The sequence below is a fragment of the Vidua macroura genome, chromosome 1, assembly GCF_024509145.1.
Source record: "Vidua macroura isolate BioBank_ID:100142 chromosome 1, ASM2450914v1, whole genome shotgun sequence".
NCBI lineage: Eukaryota > Metazoa > Chordata > Aves > Passeriformes > Viduidae > Vidua > Vidua macroura.
In genome coordinates this window covers 129,541,956-129,565,941 of record NC_071571.1, presented here as the reverse complement: position 1 = coordinate 129,565,941, position 23,986 = coordinate 129,541,956, and the positions used below count along the sequence as shown (strand labels likewise).

Sequence of the window (23,986 nt, the reverse complement as noted above, 5' to 3'; positions counted from 1 at the left end):
TCAGCTATAGTTGAGGTTAACAGAGAGGGACTCATTCATTATTAAAACCCATGTACTCAGTACATTGATGTTTTCTTTATTATTATATCACTTTATGAATAAAAAGTTCTTCTTTGTTCCTGTGCTTCATCCACTGCTGTGAACAGTTGTTGAACTGTATAATGGACATGGTGGAAAAAACCAGACGATCTCTCACTGTCCTACGGCGATGTCAGGAAGCAGACCGCGAGGAGCTGAATTACTGGATACGGCGGTACAGTGATGCGGAGGATTTAAAAAAAGGCGGAAACAGCAGCAGTAGTCATTCCAGACAGCAGAGTCCAGTGAATCCAGATCCAGTTTCGTTAGGTACAGTATCCTCATTGAAAATCGTGTACTGATTCTCTTTCAGCTCAGCTAAGGGATAGATGACATTTGCATTTGTTCTTCTGATTCATCTGTTGTAGTGATGATTCCTCTCTGCTGACTGCTGAATTCACTATAACTCTTATGCCCAAACAGTGGTGTTTCTGGGTGGAATGGCTTGAGGTTTTTTGGGTGATGCTTGGTAATTTGCTTTTTATTCAGCAAAGTCTAAGAGGGTGGAGTGGGAGGACAGACTGTCATGTAGGGGTGGCAGAGCAGTGAGATGTGCACTGACTCTGTCCCTTCTGACTCCTTCTCTTTCCTGATTAAAAAAATCTGTAGGTGCTCCTGGATTGTTTGCAATTTAAAACAAGAGGGCTTTCACCTTCTTAAATCAAATTACTTAACTTGGAAGTCATCTTTCTAAGAAAATGGAGTTGTAAAGAAATAGGCACTTCTTGGGTGTACATGGTTTCTGTTTAAGAAAGGAACAAGATCTGGAATGCTCACAGTCATGCACACATGATCCTCCTAGGTCTGTGTCCATAGCTGCAGCTTGTGCAGGTGTGTCTGAGGACTGTTTGTGTGTAGTTCCATGGAGCTGTGCAGGCCTTGGCTCAGGCAGTAGAACTGGAGCTGGGTGGGCTGCAGCTGCCTTACAAGGACCAGATCAAACAGTTGCCCCTTGCAGACTTTCACAGTCACTCCCGCACAGTACCTCACACAACTACTCTAAGAGGACTCTGCTCTATAAACAAGCTTTTAATTTGGGGGCTTTCTGTAAGTTACTAGTATTTTGGCCTTTTTCTACCCCATGTTCTCACTTTCGTGGCAGATCTGGTAAAGAAGCATCTCAGTGATATCTTTTTGTTGTTCTTGCTCTTTTGAAGACAAGAGGATTCTATGCTTGCTTGTCTAATATTGTCTTATAAAAAATAAATTGTCTGTATCCAATGTAATCTACTCAAAATCATCATAAATTGTGTTTGTTACTAGAATTACAGAATAGAGTCAGTAGAATGTGTGTTATTTTGTAACTATATTTTAACTGTTTTCCTTTTGCCTTTAAGAATAACTTACTAAGTCGAAATTTTATTTAATTGCAAATCGAAAAACAGAGAAACAAATCTAATCCCATCTCCATCATTCTCTTAGTAAATTTCTAGAGTTACTACTGTAATACTGTAAAAAACTAGAGCTACTACTGTAATATTTAGTGCCTCTTGATAACAAACAAATCTTTTTTGGGTGTGTGTTTCAAATTACTTGAGTCAATAGCTCTATAAATGTGCTCCAATAAGAAATGTTATAGAAATGTTTGCATAGTCCACTAGTAAGTCTAGTCCCTAGAGGATCCTTTCTCAGAAAGTATTCAGGTAATGGCTTGTATGAACAGTGCTAAATGTAATGTAAAGAAAGAGTCATAAATATGGCATATGAAATGTCAGTCACATCTGCAGCTTCAGGAAGAACACTTGTGAGTAGATCTAAAGAAGTGGCTTACTTCTCTAGTGAAGCTGTGATGCAAAAAGAGACAGGCCATGGTGCTTGCATACTTAGTAGGTAGAAAAAATGAACGGTAACTTGAGTTTAAAAACTTTCATCAAAACTTTCATTCATCAAAACTTTATAGATAATATTACAATTCAAGAAAAATAGTCATCACCTGAACATAAGATCAGGTACATAAGATAAAATGAAGATCAAGCATTACAGTTAGATCCCTATATTAGCATTTGTTTGTGTATTTGTCAAGATGAATTCTTGGAAAGAGCAAAGTCTTCTGGCTTAAAAGATAATCATACAGCACAGTCTTTGGCATTGGACACATCAGTCAGCTCTGCAGTACTGTGGGTACAAATTAACTGGTTGGAGTCCATTCAATTTTAACATGTCCACTGTGGTTATTTGGTTGAAAAAATATTTCTGAGACTCATAAACATGAAACTTGGATTGCTTCAGTGATGTAGTATCCATGCCAGTTGCAAATATTGGTAAGAAGTGGTTTTATGTATGACATGACAGGGAGAAAATACTTTGGAGTCTATGGAAAGCTAATCCTTATATTTCCTCAAATCTGGTAGTAATCTAGTTAACAAAATGAAAACTCCTAACATTCAGAGATATAATGAAACTAAAGCAGTGTCTGTGAGCCTTGAGATGCTTTAGGGCTTTTTATTTTAGTTTTGAAGTGGGAAAAAAGGGATTGAAGAATTCCTGCAATATTTTAATTAAAGTACCACAGCATGTAAATATTGGGTTTTTTTCTACAGAGATTCTAAATGTCAGTGATTTCCCTTTGTACCTTTTTTTTGGGATTTTTTTTCAACAAGGCAATCCAGCCTTTAAGTCCATCCTGTCATCTCCACTAGCAAGAGAGAAAAAAAAAGGGGGCCATATGGCTACATTATCTGTGCCTTTGTTTCTTTTTCTTTACAATTCAAATATCATCACTGAAGTGATAACTTCTCATTGCAAACATTATGCCACAGTCTTCATAGATAGGTCTTGCTGAAAAACTCTGAGCTGAGATCCAGCATGGATAGTTTGAGTTGAAAAGTAATTGAAGAAAATTCTGGTTGTCATTTTGAACCAGTAGACCTTTTTTCCTGTCAAAGATTTTTGTGCTTCTTTTATTTGACATCTGTGTAAATCATGTTGAGCCTGGAAGTTTGCAATATCTGGTCAATATTTTTCTGTTGATATTTTTAATTAAAAAATTAAATTAAATACTTGATCATTCATTTTAATGTAATGTAATCCAATACACACATTAGCCAGCTCCCATTATTCTCCAAGAATGTGCTGAAGGTAAGAGGGTCTTTTCAGTCTGAATAATACATGTTTATGAAAGTCTAAAAATGACTCAGACTTTATATATATTCACTTGATTAACTGTGATGGTCTATGAAGTGAATAATACATCATCTGAGTCCTCCATTTCTGCTGAAGAATTTCAGTACTATATACTGCAGCAGGACTGCAACTTTCATCCTAATAGTGAATAATTACCCATATCAGACACTGTATACTGAAATACACACAGTGGGATAAATTAAAGATGAGGGTTCTTCAGCATCGTGGGTTATAAACAAGATCTATAACCATACTAAGTGCAGCTGTGGCTCTAGATAAGTGGAGCAGGCACACATCAGAAGGTCTGCAGCAGTGTTGATATTTTGTGTCTGTTGAATTTATCTGAATGGAAATCTTACAAAATAGAGTTCGAAATCTTCAACTGAAGAGTGCAATACCTGCAGGATTTGCCTCAGGAAACCAGGATTCTCAGAAGTGTAGGAATTTGTCAAAAACACACAGGTTAGCCATTTCTTAATACACTTTTAGATGTTAACCCTTTGAGACCCTTTTTATTTTTTCTGAAGCTGTTCACCAGCATGTTTTCAGTGTTAGCCAGAGCATTCCTGCCAACACGTCTGTTCATGCTGTGGTGATAAACCTGCTCCTTTGCCATTTGCAGATAATCAGCAGTGCTGTGATATGCATGATAGTCTCAACATGAGCGAACCGTAATGCTGTGAATACCACAGTAACATTTATAACTTGTAATTCCAGAATGCAAAGCCTCTGTGATACTGGTCACTGATGACATTAAGTATTGCTCTTAATCCACTCTCTGCATAGGAGGTTTGGGCTAGATTGTGGCTTTGTGGAAGTGCATGCTGTTAGGTAGGGCTCCAACTGCAGGAACACTGTGTGTTCTCAGTACTCAGTTCTGACGTGGCCTCTGCTTGAAGATGATTCAGTAATACAGTACCTATGTGGCTTTTCTTTACTTTTTCTTTTACAATGAGAACACAACAACTATATTTTTAACACAATTTCAAGGAGTGTTGCAATAGCCACAAAAATGTATTAGAGGGCAAAGAAGGGCAAAGATGTACTTAAAAATACTGGGAGCAATTGCCCTCAACTAGGTTTGCAAGGTAGTCTCATTCAGTAATGCCCACCTTCAGATCTCTATCTCTATATTTCATTATGTGGAACTGGCACACTTTTGAACTTGACTCTTATGAACAAGGCAGTGAATATTTTTTATTTGTTGCTCTGAGATTTTTTTTGTTTGTTTTCTGTGTCCCACTAATGGTGTTACATTTATTATAGGATAGAATGAAGCAGAACTTGCATATGAAATATGGAAACCACATAAATACATAAAAAGGCATATATATTTAATTTATTTAATTCAGGGCTGCTTATATATGGTTTTTATTATTTTTGAGCCTCAATATTCAGTACAGCATGTAGGGTATTATTATCACTACCCAAATTTTCATGAATGCAGTAAATTCTAAAAGATCATCAAAACATCAGCTGTTTATCTCCATTTCTTAATACTTTGTTTTCTAGTATGTCAGTGTCCAATGATAAAAACCTCAATTATTTTGTTTTGCCAACTTACCTTCTGTCCTTCTTTCCAAATGTGAATTAGGCTTTTTGAGATTATTGAACATTTGTTTTCCTTCTAAATTTTTCTATTCTGTTTTCTTGGGTTTGAGCCTTATGATCACATAAGAGTTCACATAATTTATTTGATCCTAGCCTTTCATCTCAGTTTCACTTCGCAGATCCATATTTATGGCTGTTCTTACAACTCTCCACATCCCTGCATGTCGCTCTCTTTCAGCACCTTTTCTCTTTATCTTAAAGCCACCAAAAATTTTCATTTGAATGTGAGATCTGAAACCAATGCAATTTTTTTTTGTTTTCTTCAAGTGTATTCTCCCACTCCAACAACTTTTTTACTATTTCACAAGTTTATTTCACATTACAATAGAAAATTCCAATACCATTTTTGATATCAAACGTCTCTTTTTTTTTAAATCTCATTTAAGCACTTACAGACAAGTACAGATTTTTCTCATATATATGTGCTTTTTATTTAACTTTCTCATCTTTGTCCTTTGGTTCAGTAGGAACTGGACTAATTACCAACACATGCTTTCATGCCTTGCCATGGATTTCAAGTAAATTCAGTAGTATACATACTGTTGTTCTGCATAATGATATTGTTGAATTTTCACCATTAACAAACCTTTGCTATTATGTCTGACATGTAAAGCCTTTTCCGGTATCCTTTTCTGAATGATCTGCCTTGTCACTTCAGATTATTCTTATTTTGTCTTATTTCATTCAATTTCCTTCCAGGCAGGATTTACTTTGACTTCTAGGTGCTGCAGTTAGTTATTTAAATTATGTGTTGTTCTCATGGCTTTTTGCAGTTGCTTTTACATTCAGTATTTTAGGGACTTCACTCAGTTGTGTTCATCTTGATTTGAGTTTGCTAGATGTCCAAATTAACATCTTTTGTGCTTCAGTTTTAATGAGAAATTTTTGTGATTCTTAAGCTGAAGGACTCCTTACCTTAAAAACACTAATGTGTAAGATTTATATCCCCATGTCATTTCCTGTAGTTTAGGCTTAGAAAGAAGATTGTTTTCACGGACCCATCACCACTGACTAAACAATAGCCATGTTACTAAAATTTTTCTGGCTTGAAAAATATGGTTTTTATTTTTTTCATAAGTGCTTCTTGTCTTTTTTGTGCACCATTCCAAACTATGGGAAAGTGTCTCATAAGCTTTTGATTTAAGTCTTCTTGCAGAGGATCTCATTCCTCATGTAAATAATTTGTGGTTGGAATAAGAGCTTGATTGATGTTTATGTTTTGGAAATTTTAACAATTATCTGGCAATCTGGTCATTTATGTCATTGAATTCCATTTTTGGAAAGTCATGTGTACCAAAAAATCAGTTCCACATCTCTCTGTCCTTTTTCTTTCTTTTCTTTTTGTTTTTTTCTTCCCCCAAAATGAAGAGCCATAGATTTAAATCAAGGTTATGCTCCCCTTGCACTGGATGGTACCTTAAATAGCAGACAGAAAAACTCAATACAAAGTAAAGGTATGAATGCAACAAACCTCTTGTTTTGCAACATTTGGCGCCTGGTTGGGTCCGTTCCTGCAGGTATTCCATGAAGAGCAAACAAGAGTGGTTTAGTTTTTCACCTTTATTTTTCTTAAACCTTCAAACAATATTTTCTGCTGTTGCCTCTGTTCCCCTAACAGAACTGGCACTGTGCCTGTAAGTCTAAAAGCTTTTAAGGGGTGAAAACTGTACACAAGGCTATTTGTCATCTCCAGAATCATGCAAGCCAAGCCATACTGAGAATTTTCCCATTTTTGGTATCAGGTCTGAAATCCTCTATCAAGTTGATTAAACCAATATAAATAGCTGTTTTACAAAATCTACCTTCCCCCCCCCCCCTCCCCCCCCCCCCACACACACACATATACAGTCTTATTATTTTATGCTTGAGAGGTGTGAAAGTCTGGCGACAATAATCTATTTTAAATTGTTGTCCCATACTTCAGTGACAAACAGAGGAGCTGGGTAAATCCACTCAGCTGCCTGTCAGATGGGAAGATGTACTCCCAGTCTCTGTCTGCAGGATTTCATGCTAGAAACTACATCTGTGAAACAGTGCACAGGGATTCCCTACTCTCTGTTGAAAAAGCTCCTGTCACTTCCACCTTTGTTAGCTGCCTGCAATATTGTCATCTTTTAAAAGCATTTAAGTTTATGTGGGCTACTGTAAGTAAACAGTACCACATGTAGTGGTGTAAGAAATGATTTGCAAAACCTGATGTTTCACTTTTTCTTAAAAATACTGCTTTTTGAATAAAGTTAGTGAATAAAAGCTCATAAGATACAAAAATGAGTACATTTATTCAAAATTAGTATTCAAAGAATTGCAGGTATGCTCTTATATATTGTTATATTTCAAGCTCAGACATCAAAAAGGAATTTTATTTCTAGCAGCATCTCCAAAAACATTCAAACCTGTCTGTAATTTAACGAATCAAGGTATTTTCTTTAGGCAATTGAATTCTTATACACTGGTAATAGCAATCATGACAGTGAACTCAGTTTTATGTGTTTGGTTGTTTTTTTTTTTTTTTTTTTATTTTGTCCTCTATTACTTTGAATAATAGTTTATCAGTTTTTAAATTGTACTTGAAAGGAGCAATTTCAATTTCATCTGCTGAGGATCTGTATGCTAAATTTCAGGCCAAAGTGAATTTTCTTTTTATCATCTGATCTTAGTTCTTTGAAGTTCCTGTGGAAGGGATCTTGCCGATTTCAAAACTCTTAGGCCCAGGTCTAAAGGTTAAACCTTTTTTTTTAAAAAAAGAGAAGGGGAAAGAGCTGTCAAAATGTGATTGAAATATGTGGGTGAATTACGAGCTTCAGCTCCAGTGAGGTTGTTTGGCATCATGTATTTGGGGCCTTATCCTAAAGTTAAAGGTTCTGTTTTTCAAACTCTTGCAGCTACAGTTGCCAACATGGGCTCAGATATAGGAAAGTATAGCTCTGAACTTAGAGAAACACCCCTTTGCTTTTCTTTGGACTACTTATTTGATCACTGGAAAGACATCTTGACTTCTATCTGCACTCATCAGTACTCATTATTGTGCACAGAGCAGAAGTGCCAGACCTGCAGTGTTGCCCTTTCTTTTTCCATTTCATAAATACAATGAGAAAGGACAAAGCACGTCACTCCCTCAGTTTGTCTCGCAAAGCCTCCCTTAAAAGTATGGATACTGTCATATAGAGTTGTCTCAAAACACTGTAAAAGAAAAATAAAATTCATATCTTAACTTGGCTTAAGATGAGACATTCAAGTCACAAGCATTGATCTGGTCTATGTGACATTCATGAGCTATGGCCATGGCATCCGTTTTGTTTTGAGGAGAGAAAAGCTTCACTTGATTTCTTTGTCTGAGCTATAATTAAAGAGAAAAGGTATTTTTCTCTAAGCCTTGTTCTCAACAAGCCAGCATTGCTTATGATGCTCTTTCTTTTTTCCTGTTCACCCCCTCCTCCTGCAGAATCTCATCGGGAATTCCTTCACAGGCCTGCGTCTGGATACGTGCCAGAGGAGATCTGGAAGAAAGCTGGTAAGAGCTGTTTAAAAACACCAGCTTAGTCGTCTGGCAGCTGTGTGCAGTTGTTAATGCACTGATGTGAGGAATTGGGAGGCGGGGGAAGGGCTTACTAGTAACAAGAAGAAATTGTGTTTAATAATCTTAAACTGGAACTGATCGGGACATTAAATAATTTTATAATAGAAGCATCTGCTGCTATAATTAGGGGAATACCAGTACTTCCAATATGGACCCCTATTTTCGGGGCTTCTAATGGTTTCAGGCTGAAACTTGATATGTTAAAAGTTTGTCTGTTAGCAATTTAAAAAAAAGAGGTTAGTGTGGGTTTTTTTTTTTTAAGCTTCAGGGTTCTTACCTAGTTAAAGTAAGAATTCCCAAAGGAAGGAAAAAACCGAAGTACACCTGTTAAAAAAAAAAGACTTCAACTATGCAAAGTAACCATTCTTAATTTAAAAAAGATTTTGTGCCTGTCAGCCCCCAGTGAAGCCTGTGCTCATAAACCTGCAGAGTGTGCAATGAAGTCAGCAAGTTCACATCTCTGCAGCTGCTCTGGCTGTTTGCAGGGCATTGACAGCATCTGCCTGTGCCTGGAAAGCACCCTGGGCAGACGTTGTGCTTGTGCAAAGTTTTCTTAACACTGAAACTCTGCCTGAGCACAGGAGTTTCCTGGCGAGAATCCCACTCTGATGCTGGAGCTAAACCTTTGCTCTTCTGACACTGACATCAGAGCTTCCTTGTTTTCAGAGGGGCCAGGAGGCAGCTCTTGAACTCCTTTGAGATAGTTAAGGAGCTATTTATACACGCAAACCCCACCCCCCCCCTCCCTGCTTGTGAACACCTGTATAAGCATGAAGTCTGCAGCAGCTGTCTGAGCAGCAGTTAATGATTAAATGGCAAATATGCAGCAGTGTTGATGCTTTCTGATCAAATCTCCTGTAAATGCTTGCTGCTTTCCAGTGTATTTTAAACTAGATACACAGCATACAGGTAAAAATGTTATGCTGTTATCTTGTTGCATCAGACAAGAAGCTGTGTTTTGTGTGTAACATGGGTTTATCGTGTAAAGTCTACGTTTGTCAATATGTTAATGTTTTTAGAACTATTGCATTTTCTGTGAAAAATAGTAAAACATTGTATATGTTCTTGGTTTTGTCCAAGGAAAGCATAGCATTTGTAGCTCAGTGCCAAGAATGTTTTCATATTGCCATATTTATGTTAACATGTAAAATGAAAAATACAAAAAAAAATGCAATCCCAGGAAGTCTCACTAAGAGGAGCATTATTCTGTTGAATTTCAAAAACTTCAGTCCTCTTGCAAAATCTAGGGTTTGATGTCATTTGCCATCAGGTTATTTATGACTCATGGATTCAATACAATAAAAGAAAAAAGTTTCTTCATAATTAACACACGTTAGTTGAAGCTTTTGGCTTGAATTATGAAGTTGGATGTGCATTCACTCTGCATGTATTCAAAAATGGTAGTATACAGGACCTGTGATGTCATCTTGTGAACATCTATGTCAGCAGTCCCTTTGAAACAAAGTGTTTCCTTTGGTCCCATTTCCAGTCTCTTATTTTCAGGCTGTTGTGGGTTTAAATCAAGTGATTGTGCCTGTGAATTGGAGACTAAAAGAAGTATGACTCTGCAGGATGCATACCTGTATCTGTTACTAAGTCTAGTGAAACATCAGAAAGCATACTACTTTCATAAATCATGGTCCTGCATTTTTAGGAGGCTGGTCTCAAACTGGAGGTACCCACAGTTTCATGATGAAGGCAGTAAAGATGCAATTCAGTTCTGTGAGAATAGGCCTCTGATGCCATTTGAGATGCTCCACAGTTTCCTGGTTGGGCAGCAACTCCCAGTCTAGAAGACTACAAATCCCTCACAAGCTATTTCTTTTGGTGCAGTGTGGATCTCTTTGTGTATCAAATGTCTGTAAAGACCAATGTGCAGAGAGCTGAATCATGTATGAAATTCTGTTTGGAATCCTGAATCCATTACATGAATGTGGCATAAAAACATGCTCAAAAGCATGTGGAGAAGGGATTCACTTTAAACTTTTGGAGATTGGTAGACTCCAGTGTAATTCTTTAAAATATACCGAGTGCTTTTGTGGCTGCTAGAGCAAGGACATATTATGCAGTACCTCATAAGGTAAAGCCATGTAAGCCCACTTCAGTTTCATTCACCAGTAGAAAGTGGTCGTCAGTGCCCTGATTCACTTCATTGAATTATGGACATGGGGATGAAGAATCCAAGACAAGTTCTTGATGTTCCTCAGTAGTCAAGAAGGAGGGAGGCAGGTATTGAGGATCAGTAAGATCACAGGTTGAATGACTTGCTCTCTGGGAGTACAAACTTCACTTTACTAAATACAGAGAGGGTCATAGGCCCATTGTGGGCTGCTGCAATAGCTTCTTCTGTGTCATGTAGGAACTGTCTTCCAGCCATCCCTGTCACATATGCCCAATGCCCATGGCAGTCCAGCTAAAAGCTCTGGAGTTACAGAAGAGGAATGAAATGACCATCCTTTGTTTCTACAAAGGCAATAAGGCTCCTGCACATTGCACAGAGTAGTCCTGAGACAGATGATGCATTTTAGGAGATAATGCTTTGATAACTCTTTGTCACCAACTGCCAATGGCCACCCTTGCCAGGGTTAGCCTGAAACTGAGATGATCCAAAATGTTGTGGTGGCACAGGACTGCACATCTGCCCACCACCTCTCTTTTCTCATCATGTGGACAAAATGTGCTGATGATGTGGGGGAGGTGACCAGGAGCTGGCTGGGGAATCATCATTTTGGGTGAAAGATAAGCACCTCTTTTAAGTCTGCTCCAAGGACTTCAGACCATGCTGAGTAATTCCTATTTGCACACAAGCTGTTTGCTTCCTGGAGCTTCTCTCATGTGTTAATGCTGCTCAAAGGGAAGGAAGATTTCAGTTGCATTCCTAAAATGACAGTGAATTTGTGCCAAGAATGCTTAGCAATGCTGGGAAGGCAGAGGATGCAGGTACATGCATCCTAGATACTTGGTTTTAAAAACTTGCAGATTTCTGCTGTTACTGGAATCTAATCACTCTTCCTTTCTCTGGACACACAGGGAAAGGAAGGGTGCTGGTATCATTCTTGGTCTTCATAGCTCAGCATTGTAAAGGCAAATAAAAATCTCCTTTGCCTTTGCAAACATATCTTAAACTATGAAGCTTGCATTTTATGTCTATAAAATATCAGTAGTATTTAGTTTGAGAAGCTGTGAAGAAGATCAATGATACAAATTTTTTTCTGGTTATTTACATGTTCATGAGTTTGTAATATATTGAAATAATGATGGTGCATTGTGACCTGACATATTTTAACTTATTTATTTTCACACTTACTATAGCACAATACAAATTCTGTCATCAAAGTTAATGGAAATAATAAATTCCAATCCATAGTTTAAGCCAGTCAAAAAGTATCAGTCAGGCGTATGGCCTCATAAGCACTTTCAGGCATCTTCATACAAGAGCATGAAGATCATGCAAGAACTGTTGCAAAAATCTTATACAATATAGAAGATATAATATAATTTTCAATTTCTCTATTTGGACTGAAAGGAAGTAGATTATCTGTGATGAAAAACTGCAATTAGAAGTCCATGTAAAAATGTTGGAGCATTTTGCTTCTGTTTATTATAAGAAACTGGCATTTCTAACCACTGCACTGTAAAACTGAATTTATATAATGCAACAAAAGTGCATCATGTCATTCAAAGATCATTTCTATTAGTAGCAAATATCAGCAAGAACACAGATTTTCTTAAAGAAATCCACTTTGTCAGTAACTGCAGTTCATAGACACGAAACGCCTGTATTTAAGTTGCCTCATTTTTCTGAAAATGGTAATAAAATTGCATCTGTATGTTTGCCTGTGTATATTTCTTTTCTCATGATCAGTGAATGGTTACAGTTGGTAATAAATATTCAAGCACCTTGCAAATGTCCTACCAATTCCCTTTGCTGATCTCCGTGTGCCTGTGGGACTAGAATAGGAATGTATAATTTAAATATAAATTGCCTGATTTGCATATACAATTAGACTAGCTGTAGCTTTGATCGTAAGCAAAAATTATTGTCCTGTATTGCCACTTAGATAGAATTTTAATTCACCTTGAATATTCAAAGGAAATTAAGCCTTGGCTGTATGGTTGAAGGGTATGATTTTTTCCTCTCCTGAGGCTTTCCCTAAACAACATTTATGGTAGGGTAATATAAGGGCATATTTTCAGCCTCATAAAAATAAAGGCATAAGTTTTATCTGTAAATCCCTCCCCACTCCCTTGAAAACTTCAGTTGAAACATCTCTTGCAGATATGCACACATGTAACATGCACACATACTCCTCAAGAGAGCTCTTCTTTCATTTTAGTTCAGTATTAGTCAGTACAAGGCTTAAAATTAAGACTTTATTGTAATTTCCTTAATAACTGAAAATGGAGACTCCATGTAGACATTATTTTAAAAATAATACGTACAGAGCTATCACATGTAACTCAGGAGAGTGACTGAGTGTCTGTACATTAGTGTTATGTCTGCATGTTCGTGCACACAAGTACATGGGCTAAATACATGGACCAAAACTCAAACACATAACACCGTTTCTAATACTTAGATTTTAATCTACAGTAAAACATTTTTAATAGAAATCTGTAGCTTTAATTAAACAGAACATTTAATTAAGGTGGGTTTTAAGTGCATGAAACAATTAAGTACAAACACTTGAATGAAACATGTCATAATTAGTTTTAATAGAGTGTTAATTGGTACTAGGTTTGCCAAGTTAATAATTACTGCTTATTAAATTTTCAATTAATCATTGTCATTTTGCTTTGAATAAAGATGAAAATTAGATAAACTAATTCAGGGGGAGGATGGTTTCCTTGTTAATTAGAGCAGTTAATTAAAAAAAAAAAAGAAATTACTTGTTTTAGTTGTCAATTAAAAGACTGTTCATTAGTAAAATCTTTGCACTCTTCCTGCGTCAAAAGCCAAATAACTAATTTGAGACAATCCATGTTTTCTGGAATAAAAGATATGACACTAGTATGTACCAAAGAAAGGACTCATACTATCATAGTTGTTTTACAAGAAGCATGAAGGTTTGACTTTAATGAAGCAGGTTGCCCCTGCTCAGTGTTAATTCTCATCTAAAATCTTGCTGGGCAGGGTGTGCTCAATAGCTCAGAAGAGCCAGGAAGTCAAGTTTTCAAGTATAAACACGGATTTGAAGGACAGATCAAGAGGTCAAATGAATGTTAATAAACAATTTTTTTTCATAAAATGATATGTTAAAGAAAAGATACTAGAACATTGATTTAAAATTTTTAAGTAAACTCTTGGGTTTTTTTTAATATTGTATATTTATTTTTTTAACATATGGGGAGAAAAAATTGTTAAAAACCATAAATCCTGTCCTAATTTCCCTGAGCTTAAAAATACATTTTTAAAAAAGTCTGTAATACGTCTTAAATAATAATTATTGTCAAGTATATGCATATATCTGCTGTGCTGCAAAACTAATTTTTCAGTGTTCAAAAAGATTGCAAATAAAACGGACCAGAGATCTGAAATGATTGTACTAAAAGAAGTACTGCCTGAGAATCAAAATAGCAAGAATCATTACTAGTGGTAATGAATCTCTACTAGTGGCAAGGATCTCTGCTAGTGGTAGAGACTTCGATGATGGGGAAGAAGAGAAGCACCTCAGTGCTTCTTGAGGATTCTTGAGGAACCAGGTTCCTCTGTATCCTACTCAGAATGGAAGATTGTCATTATAATTGAAAGCAATCTCAACGTAATGATAACGACAGCGATGCATTTCCCAGGAAGGCATGTCCAGATGTGCTGTGCTGACGCGGGTTTCTCCCTGCTTTGCAGAGGAAGCTGTCAATGAAGTGAAGCGCCAGGCGATGGCCGAGCTGCAGAAGGCGGTGTCGGAGGCCGAGCGGAAGGCTCACGACATGATCACTTCGGAGAGGGCCAAGATGGAGCGCACTGTTGCCGAAGCCAAGCGCCAGGCGGCAGAGGACGCCCTGGCTGTCATCAACCAGCAGGAGGATTCAAGTGAGGTAAGGGCCTTGCTGGGCAGGAGTCGCTTGTGCCTGCAAACCAGAGGTGTGTCTGAGCTGGCTTTAATCTGTGTGACACGGGCATCAGAGCCTGCTATTAACTCTTTGCACAGCTGTTCTGGGTGTGTATTTCAGGCATGCACCAAGTTCCAAATTCTCTTGGCTATGTTGTAATCTGAGCCCAAAATAGCTAGTGAACTTGAGCTCTTTTCTCGCCTTTTAACTGCTGCTCAGGGTTAAATATTATGTTCTAACTTGACTTTTCAGTAGCTTCATTTTAAAGCTCTTCAAACTACCATACTGAATAGATAAAAAGATGCTCGGTGGAAAACATTTGACACTGAAATCCAATTGAAACAAAGAAATTATTCATTAAATAGATTGTAGAGCAAGGTGGCTAAAAACATATCTGGGAAAAGTGTTGGATGTAGAAGTGATTAGCAAAAGATGATGGTTCCTGCAGGACAGAATGTGAATGTAAATTTGCAAGTGTTTCCTTATTTTGAATGTATTGCTTTGGCTGCAGGGAATATTTCAGAGTTGAGGAGTGGGCAAAGAGCATTTGGTAGAAAAGAAAATAGACTGAGAGATCAAAGAGTAAAACAGGAATAGGTATGTTAAGCCTTGATGTACTTTCAGACCTGAGAGTGGAAACCTTGAATTGTTATGATACAGGATATCTGACACCATGACTATGTGGAAGCTGGGAGTGAAAGAGCAGTGTGTGTTTGACCAGTGCTGCATCAGTCTAGATAGCAATTAAATTTTATGCTTGTTAAAAAAAAAAGAGTCCCAAGTTAAAACTGCCCTTAAAAATGGACATGACAAGGAAATTTTGTCAGTTAGAAGTTATTTGTATATAATCTCCATTTCTCAAGACCACTGAAATGAAAGAGCATTACCTTCATGAAGTATTTATTGTTTGTATACTAACATCTTGACTGTAGTAAACCCACTTTTTGAAATAACTTCTAAACAGCAGGGAGTTGGGGAAACGAGTAGGTGACAGTCCCTGTTACATGGGGACGTACATTTGTGTATGCTCATGTCTAAACACTTTGCATGGGCTGCATGAGCAGTGTCGTAGAAGGGTCACTTAAGTTGAGAGATGCAGATGAGCTACCTGCAGCATGCTGAGAACACTGGCAGAAATCACCAGCACATAAGTCAGTGGCATGCTGCAGTGTGCATCTGTAGTTTGAGGGAGCGTAAGTTTTTAATTCATACCAGGCTTCTCTGGAGATGAAAGACCATTGTGGGATCACTGAACGCCCAGAGTTTCTCCTTAATGTGTAGCAGATGAATAACAAGGAGACAAAAGGAATTGATTTTCAGCATCTGAAAGTTTCTCAGGAAGAAAGGGACTAGGGGAAGTATATGTACCCTTTAAGTACTAGCTGTTCCATTGTAGATTAAATGAGACATAAATTCAATTTATTGGACTTTTGTATCTAAGATACTCGAGGACATTTTCCTGCACTGTTCGTAGAAAGGGCATTTTTCTGACATAGCATCATTAAAGAGCTTTCATTTTGTATGTGTATATATACAAGAGACTCCTATTGTTAAAACCAAAATTCCAAAGGTAAATACCTTTGGGGGAAACAGCAAATTAAATCTGTTTAGTGAACTGATATAGCGTGAGCAGGACAGAGGAAGTATTTACGTGCCAGTACATCCAGCCCATTTTTCCACAAGCAAATGTGTATCCAAAGGAATGTGTAGAGAGTTTGTGTGCTTTGATTTAGTTCTGGGCAGTTAAAGTTCTAGAAAAAGCCATGTAACTACATTTTTACTTCGGCAGCAGAACTGATTATAAGGTTTTTCACTTTTTGGGAAACGGGACTTCGGGCAAACAATTCTTTTAATTGCATTCTAATGAAATGTGGCTGTTAAGGTTATAGATGTTCTCAGGGCTGTGTGTCCTCAGGGAGGTTACAAGCCTCCTGGACCTAGAAATGAGGTTTAGTGTCCTGATCCTGCAACTTTCACACCTGTGGTCATCAGGCTGTTTTGAGGCTCAAGTTTTAGTAAGCCATCAGAGAGAAATCAAGTCTGACATTTTGTGTTTACAGGTGACTGATTAACTGTGAAGGGAGATGATGGCAATGCTTATTTGAGTTAGGTGTGTCTATTTATAAGAAGTTCCTCTTTGGCTTCTAATTACGACCAACTCCAAACACTTAGGGCAATGCTTCTCACAGTTACCTGCTAACTCAGGCTGGTTTAGATTCCTTTGAGGGTGACTTCTGTAAGAATGGACTGGACTTCCCTTCATCTTTGGGGACAGGAGATCAGTTTGCCAGTGTTTGAAAAGTGTTTCTTCAGAGATGAGACTGTGTTTTTCAGGTTTGAGGAATAGAACTCCACATTTGTTTTGGTATTAATTACCTCTTGGATCTCTCTGTGGACATTGATCATGATTTGTCTAGGTTTTAAGTCTACATAAACTCTCTGTTTACAACTTTCAGCAGAACACTTGCAGCAACACAGATTCCTGTTCACTTAAGACACCAAAGTAAAATTTCTAGGGCTAAAATATTTCCAGTTTCAAATCTGAGACTGTTCCAGTGCAGCCTCTAAATTCTTGTAGGTCCAGGGGGAATGCTGAGCACCTCTCCTCATTCCTTATCCTTGCTGGGGCATTGCTCCAAGGCGTGCAAGAAAACTCACTATAGGCTGCTATATAACCTCCATGCAGTTCCTGACAGAATTTCTCTCTTGGGTGTCATTATTTCTTTTGGCTGTTGTAACTATGAATGGAGATGAGAATTTGATGCCAGATTTGTAATGTATCAGATACAATTTTCTACTGATATGGCCACTCCCGTCTATTGGCAAGGATTCTCCCTTGATTTGTTATTCAGTAAAATGCAGCCTGGACCTAGCTGAGGCTTCTTGAAGCTGTTCTGGTGTGATAATTTTGTGGTATGATTTTTATTGCAGTCTGCTGCAGTTCTCAAAGTGATAACTAGTACCAAGACTCAGGATTTTTGTGATTATTATAATGCAGCCTCCTAATCCAAGACCTTTCAGAGCTCTCACAAAGAAAAGTAGATCGGATTTTTGATATTTTTTGATGGTGTTGCTGATTTCTGTGTTGGGTTGGGGTTTTTTTCTGGTTTTGCTTGGTTTTTTTAGTATTCTGTTTTGCTTTGTCTTAAACCCAGAAAAAGTAGGATCCCTGAGTGCAAGATTGTCTTCAAGTAAAAAAGTGAAGTTGGGCATATTAAGATGATGAGATCAAAATTCCAAAACTAAGGGAGCACAAGACAGTAAGATGACTGACAGGGGAGCTGTAATATTCAGAAGCATCCTGACTTTTAAGAAGTGGTTGGCAAGATTTTGAGAATGACCACATTACGTAGCATAGGTAGAATTTCTGACTCTGACTTGAGCTCCTTTGTTCAACTGTTGCTCTTTACTTATCTTAGAGTTGTTCAGCATGGTTTAACTAGCACTCCCACTGCTTCAGTGTCTGTGCATTTACTTTCTAAACATTTTCATAGTTTCTTAAGATAAGACCTTGCAACTGACCAGCTAATGTTCATGCTTTTCTGTTGAGGACCAGCTGACTGAGCAGACTGCTGCTGGAAAGCAAAAGGACCAGGACAAAGCCTACCTGTCAGCATGGCTGTTCTGAGCCACGAATTATTTCTTTACCAGTTCCTTACAGTTGCTTGACAAAAAATGACCCATTCATCAGTAGTTGGCTTGGCTAAGTACAGAAACATGTGTGAGCAGCCTACTCTGTAATGACTGCTGTGCTTGCTTTGGCTGCAATGTGCTGCTTTGCAAATCAATTTTAATAGTGAGGGTGAACAGTTTAGCAAAGAGACTGACTGCCCAGATTGTAAAGCAGGGGTGGGATCATCAAAACATCTGTCTTTCTGGTTTGGTATGAAATGCCACTGAAAAATCTGACACTCAGTGTTATCCCTCAGTTTTGAGTAGGTTGGGGGCTGGGGACAGGGAAGGAACACAAATGTTTCAGTTCCCTCTACTTAAAGCAGATGCTGACATCTGCTCAGATAAAACAAGTATGTAACTGGTCCAACACTGCTTTTAGGAGATGTGTAATGTTAGGGCTTGTTTATATTGCAGCAGTTCATGTTGTATGTGAATATCACACCTGACATTTTGAAGACAGCTGGGTTCAATCTCTGCTGACCAATCCATTGAGACCAGGACCATGCCAGCAAACCTGACTCTGAGCATCAGATGGTGTGATTCAGGCAAGCCTAGTTTTCAGGCTGGTATTAAGTTTAATACCTATGTCAGCTAATGTTTAACTTTTTGGCATCATCCCCTGTAGTGGTGGGTAGTACAGAGGCACCAGAGCCATGTGTTCTGCACAGGATCAGTCCAGATGTGATGTGAGCATTGGCACTGCCCCAGACTGCTAAGCTAGGCCTGGCTCACCAGCTTGCACGGCTCTTCTGTGGGCTGCTCCGCACTTGTGTTTGCAGGATTTAGCTACTCTCATGACTTGTATGAAAGTTCTTGTATTTCACTCAATAAACAGTGGCTTGGGCAAGCCTTGAGTGTTCTGTGATAGGTGTAACATTACTAGAAACATCTAAAAGTTTGAATGTCATTTTGACACAGTGTGGGAATTTCAAAGTACCAATATATTTCCCTTTCTAATGACTCTTGTATAAAATTCTCGTAAACAACTTTGCTGGATTTTTACACTGCTATTCAGCAGCTCATACAGTTTTCATTTATGCCCCTGTGGTTTCAGTGCTTTCTAGATGTTCCTTTTCTTGTGGTTAGCAGTGGTAGAGTTTTGAATGTCATGGGCATTGCAGAACTGGGAAAAATCTGGGTTCTTCATACCAGCCATGCTTCCTTTCATGGTAAACTGGGGAAATCCAGAATTTCTCAAAGATGACAGAACAAAGGGGTTTTTTTATTTATTTAAGCAAGCTCTATACTAAGTCTCAGTTGGAGTGTCAGAGGAAAGCAAATACTCAATTCTGGTTGAATATTTAAGAGATTAAAGCAATAGGATGGGCAAAATTACTGACAAGTGTATGTTTTGGTACTGGAGAACATAGAAATGGAGATCTTTTAAAAATTTTGATGAGGGCAAACAAGAGTGTTTGAAGACGGAAGCTTAAGTGCATGAGAATTGAGGGTTTGACCTAAGATAAGGCTCTGACCTAAGACTGATGTCCCTTGTCAGTTGAAAGAGGAGGATGAAATATGATCAGCGGCATAAATTCAGACTGAGATTCCCATCTGGTGTAATTTAGCTCAATTTCATTGAATTAATCCATTTTCAAGGTAGTGAATTTAAATTGAATTACATAGTCTGAGAATCTAGTTTTTTTGTATAACCTCACTGTATCACAGGCAAATCAACACAGAGTTAAACTGCAGTCCAGTCCTTCTCATAGTTTTAACTATGTCTGGAACTCTACAGAGCATGAGATGGAAGTGCAGCGTAGGAGGTCACTACCTAAAGACAGAATATATAGACCAGCAGAGGCTTTGAGAGATTGGCTTCTCCCTTTTCCAATCCACGATCAACTCTAGCTGTACCATTCGCCCTGCTTTTCCTGTGCTTTAATGATGGGGATTCTCCAACATCTCTAGGCAATTTGCTCCTGTTCTTAACAGAATTTTGATCCTGTTACTTCTGCTAATCCATGTAGAGGTGTATGTAGACATTCACTGCAGTGATGTTTTGGTGCTACTGCCTCTTTTCCGCCTACCATCTCATATTTAAGACTATGAGTTCATTCAGTCTCTTCTCACAACTTATATTTGTCTGACTTCTGATTAATCTGGCTGCCTTTCTTCAGGTTCTTTCAAAGTCTTGTTTGTCTTGCTTGATTTTCTGTATTTGAAGTGCATCATCTCAACCTTGATAGGCCTCCCAGCTGGATCTTGCCAGTGATAGGAGATAGTCTTAAAGTAAGGCAGTAAGGCAGTCCGTAGTTGTGGCCATATGCCCTTGTATGAAGATTGCCGTCTTGTCACCAACATGACACTGTGGCCATCTGTTGTCCAAGATGCTGTGTACGCACCTCAGCGAGAGTGCTCCGTTTTGCTGGTACCTGCTAGAGCATCCCAGGAAGGAAAATACCCTGAGTATGTTCAGTCCCATAGCTTTGTCTGTGATAGCTGCATCTGCTGGAAAGACAGGAGCAGCAGGGGCATATGAAGCACAGCCCAGGCTATTAGCTGGCGTCTCAAGCCTGGCTTTTCTTTGGTAGAATTTGGGGTATCAGCCAGTGCTGTGAACAGAAAGCATTTGTTTCCAAAGCTTGTGGTGCCCAAGCCTGATCTTTGCTGCTCTTTTTCACTACTTGCACATGGGAAGGAGCAACAAATGGTCAACAAACAATGGTGAGGGCTGTGCGGGACAGGGAGTTCTGCACATCAAATCCAGCTGCTGTCTCAGTGCAAGCTCCCTCTGATGTGTGTGTTTGTTTATGTTAATTTGCATTGTAGTAATTTTTAAATGCAATAAGTTGCTGCATAAATGTGAGATGTAACATTTATTTTGAAATTCTTGTATTTTATGTGGTTTTATTCCCACAATTACACTAGAGCTGTAATGACCTGTTAAATTAGAAATAATATGTCCAATGAACAAAATCACATACCAAACAATGTAGGATACATTAAGTAATCATGTAAGGAGCCAGCTTAGTACTTCACCACTTCATTAAAATCTTGCACCTATGTATCACTTTTCACGTTCTGTACAGTCTGATAGTTAACTGATGACTATTTTAATAAGAAAGTTGAACCAATACTGTTAGGACTAAACTACTGACATCAATATAGATCATGTGGTAAGATACTGAAATACTATGTGGTGGCTCTGGTCACATCTGGAGTCAGATCTCTATGTGCTCCTCAAAAAGAGAAGCAGAGTGAAGATTCTTTGGATGCTGGCCTATATTAACTAAACAGACACTTGAATAAGTTTGACACCCTCATAGTAATTCCCACACAAATAAAGCATGAACTTCAATGTTGCAAAGAGATCTGCACGAGGGAGGAATTCCTGCACCTGGGCATTTGCTGGCTGGCTTCAGCATTATTCCACGTGGGAGGAAGTGTCTTTTCGGAAAAGTCTACACAGGGATGTTTGTACATGTGCATTTGTTTTCAGATAAGGGAATAAAGGGAAATATGGACTGAACCCATGGCTGGCAATTTAGTTGGAAGCAAATAGCTGGGAGGTTAGCAGGCATGGCAGTGTGTGGAAACTGTGCAAGTACAACTGGAGTAGAATTACACCATGATTACCAATCACAATACAAGCAAAATGAAACTTTCATTAATATGAAAGAAACAAAGAAATATTGTAATATAGAAATGGAATATATACTAAAGAATATAAAATAAATAAAATATAGATACATATAAAATACAAAATATAAATATATGAATATCATATATAATAAATATTATAATAAGGAAATATTAGTGTAGCAAAAGAAGGAGAATCCAGGTACATCACATTTAGTTATCTTTCTGGTTAACAGGATGAAATGCTAATATGAAATGCTAATGCAAAAATATCAGGTCATTTTGGTGTATGCATAAAAATGTTTATGTGTGTACATGTCCATGTACAGTGGTCTAAATTACTGACAGTTATTTTTCATTGTGGAGATAAAAGGTTGTTTAAAGAAAAGGTATCTGCAAATAGTATAAATATTCTTTTCCAAAGGTGGATTTACCTCTCTGGCACTGGACAGAGTGTGAGCAAATGAACCTGAAACAATGACTACTGAATCAAAACCAGGTGATGCCTGGTTCAGACAAGGAGTCTGAATTCCTGACATTTAACTACCAGAAACATCTGTTTCTGTGTGTTGGTAATTCCACTTTTTTTTAAAGTGTTTTTAAAGATGGGAACAATTTTATGAATTTAAAAAAAAAAAAGTCCCCAACACATATATCTGTAATTACCTGATATAGTCTGTGTGTTTAATCAGTATAAATTGAGAATGCCATGTACCTTTGATTTCAATCTCAAAGAACAATTGGGCACAGGACAGTCACTCTTGCCCCATTTGCCAGTATATGCCTACGCAAAAAAACCTGAAAAAACAGAGCAACCAACCCTCCAAAACAATGAAAACCAGCAAAAAGAGGGAATGTGGAACTAACACAGGAATATTTTCTAAAGCCACTTGATACTGATTAAAATTCTAATTTCCGTAAAATACTGGTTTGGATTTAGGTCTTTGTTTCATTCTGCAATTGGGATTTTTTTTTTTAAGTAGTTGAGGAATATCACTTAAAGATTGGCTGTGTTCCAGCATCCAGCTGGCAGAGCTATAGAGTGTGTTAAAGTGAATACACATATTCTGCAGTGGCTTCCCCATCCTGCCAAAGATTTAGATTCTAGCTTAACTGTTCACTGCCAGAAGTGCCACTGAGTCAAATGGTATTACTCAGATGATTAAAAATTAGGTTTTCCTAGGGTAGCAGGTTTTCCTAGGTCAGCAAGTTTTACTTGTGTGTTAAGTCATTTCTTCCCTTTTTTGTCTTGCATTAGTTCCTCTCCACTTCTGGAGAAGCGCTTTTTTGTGTGTGCATGTTTCATTATTTGTTTTAATAAATTTTTAAGAGGAGCTAGCAGAGGTTTTACTGAAACTTCCTATTAGTCAGCATGCTGCTAGTTGCTGGATGTGGGACATACTTGGAGTTTGCATATTAGTACTAGCAAAGAGCTGCTTCTGTTCTTGCCCAGCTTCTGAGACAGAGTCCTCCAGGCGACTGGAGCTCCTGTGGAACAGGTTCAGATACCCAAGGTAGCACCGACTGTTTCCTCAGCTGTCCATAGGCAGGGGGCTGACCCGCAGTTCCCTGCCAGATGTTTTTACTGTAAAATTTAGGACATTTAGCTAATTTAGGACATCAGCTAAAATTTAGCTAATTTCTCCCATCTCCCTCCCCTTTTGCTTCTAGAGTTGCTGGAACTGTGGCCGGAAAGCTAGTGAAACCTGCAGTGGTTGCAACACAGCACGATACTGTGGCTCATTTTGCCAGCACAAGGACTGGGAGAAGCACCATCACATCTGTGGACAGACCCTCCAAGCCCAGCAGCAAGGAGAGACACCAGCAGTGAGCTCCTCCGTGACACCCAGCAGCGGGGCCGGGAGCCCCATTGACACTCCACCAGCAGCTACTCCGAGGTCCACCACCCCGGGAACCCCTTCCACCATAGACGCGACTCCTCGTTAAAACTGAACTCGAAACTCCGAAAGCAAAAACACAACAGAAAATGAAACCAATTCCTCATCCTCAGATGCGCAAAGATTTTAACTGAACTGTCATATTTCAATACTTCAATAAAGAAAGAACTTACTGTATCTTGGGGTGGTAGAAAATACAGAAGGCCAGTAACGGGTCATAATGACTTATTGTGGATAACAAAGATATCTTTTCTTTAGAAAACTGAAAAGAGAGCAGAGAATATACACAAAATGATAGATTTGACCTCCTCCCTGTTATTTTCCAGTAGCTGGGATTTTAAACTAGATGACCTCATTAACAGATGCTTTACCAAACAGCAAACCAAGAGAT

At 38.2% G+C, this 23,986-nt stretch overlaps 1 protein-coding gene across 3 annotated transcripts in view; it reads left to right on the top strand.

Moving 5' to 3' along the window:
- The window catches only part of RUNX1T1 (RUNX1 partner transcriptional co-repressor 1), a 115,533-nt gene that overhangs the window by 88,063 nt on the left and 3,484 nt on the right, over positions 1-23,986 (top strand). For all 3 annotated transcript variants that reach the window (XM_053978571.1, XM_053978562.1, XM_053978555.1), the window contains 4 exons: positions 147-348; positions 8,255-8,323; positions 14,235-14,425; positions 23,369-23,986. The exon at positions 23,369-23,986 is cut by the window's right edge and continues 3,484 nt beyond it. In XM_053978571.1, coding sequence (XP_053834546.1) covers positions 147-348; positions 8,255-8,323; positions 14,235-14,425; positions 23,369-23,644 — 738 coding nt within the window. In that variant the 3' untranslated portion in view covers positions 23,645-23,986. The remainder of the gene's footprint in view (positions 1-146; positions 349-8,254; positions 8,324-14,234; positions 14,426-23,368) is intronic.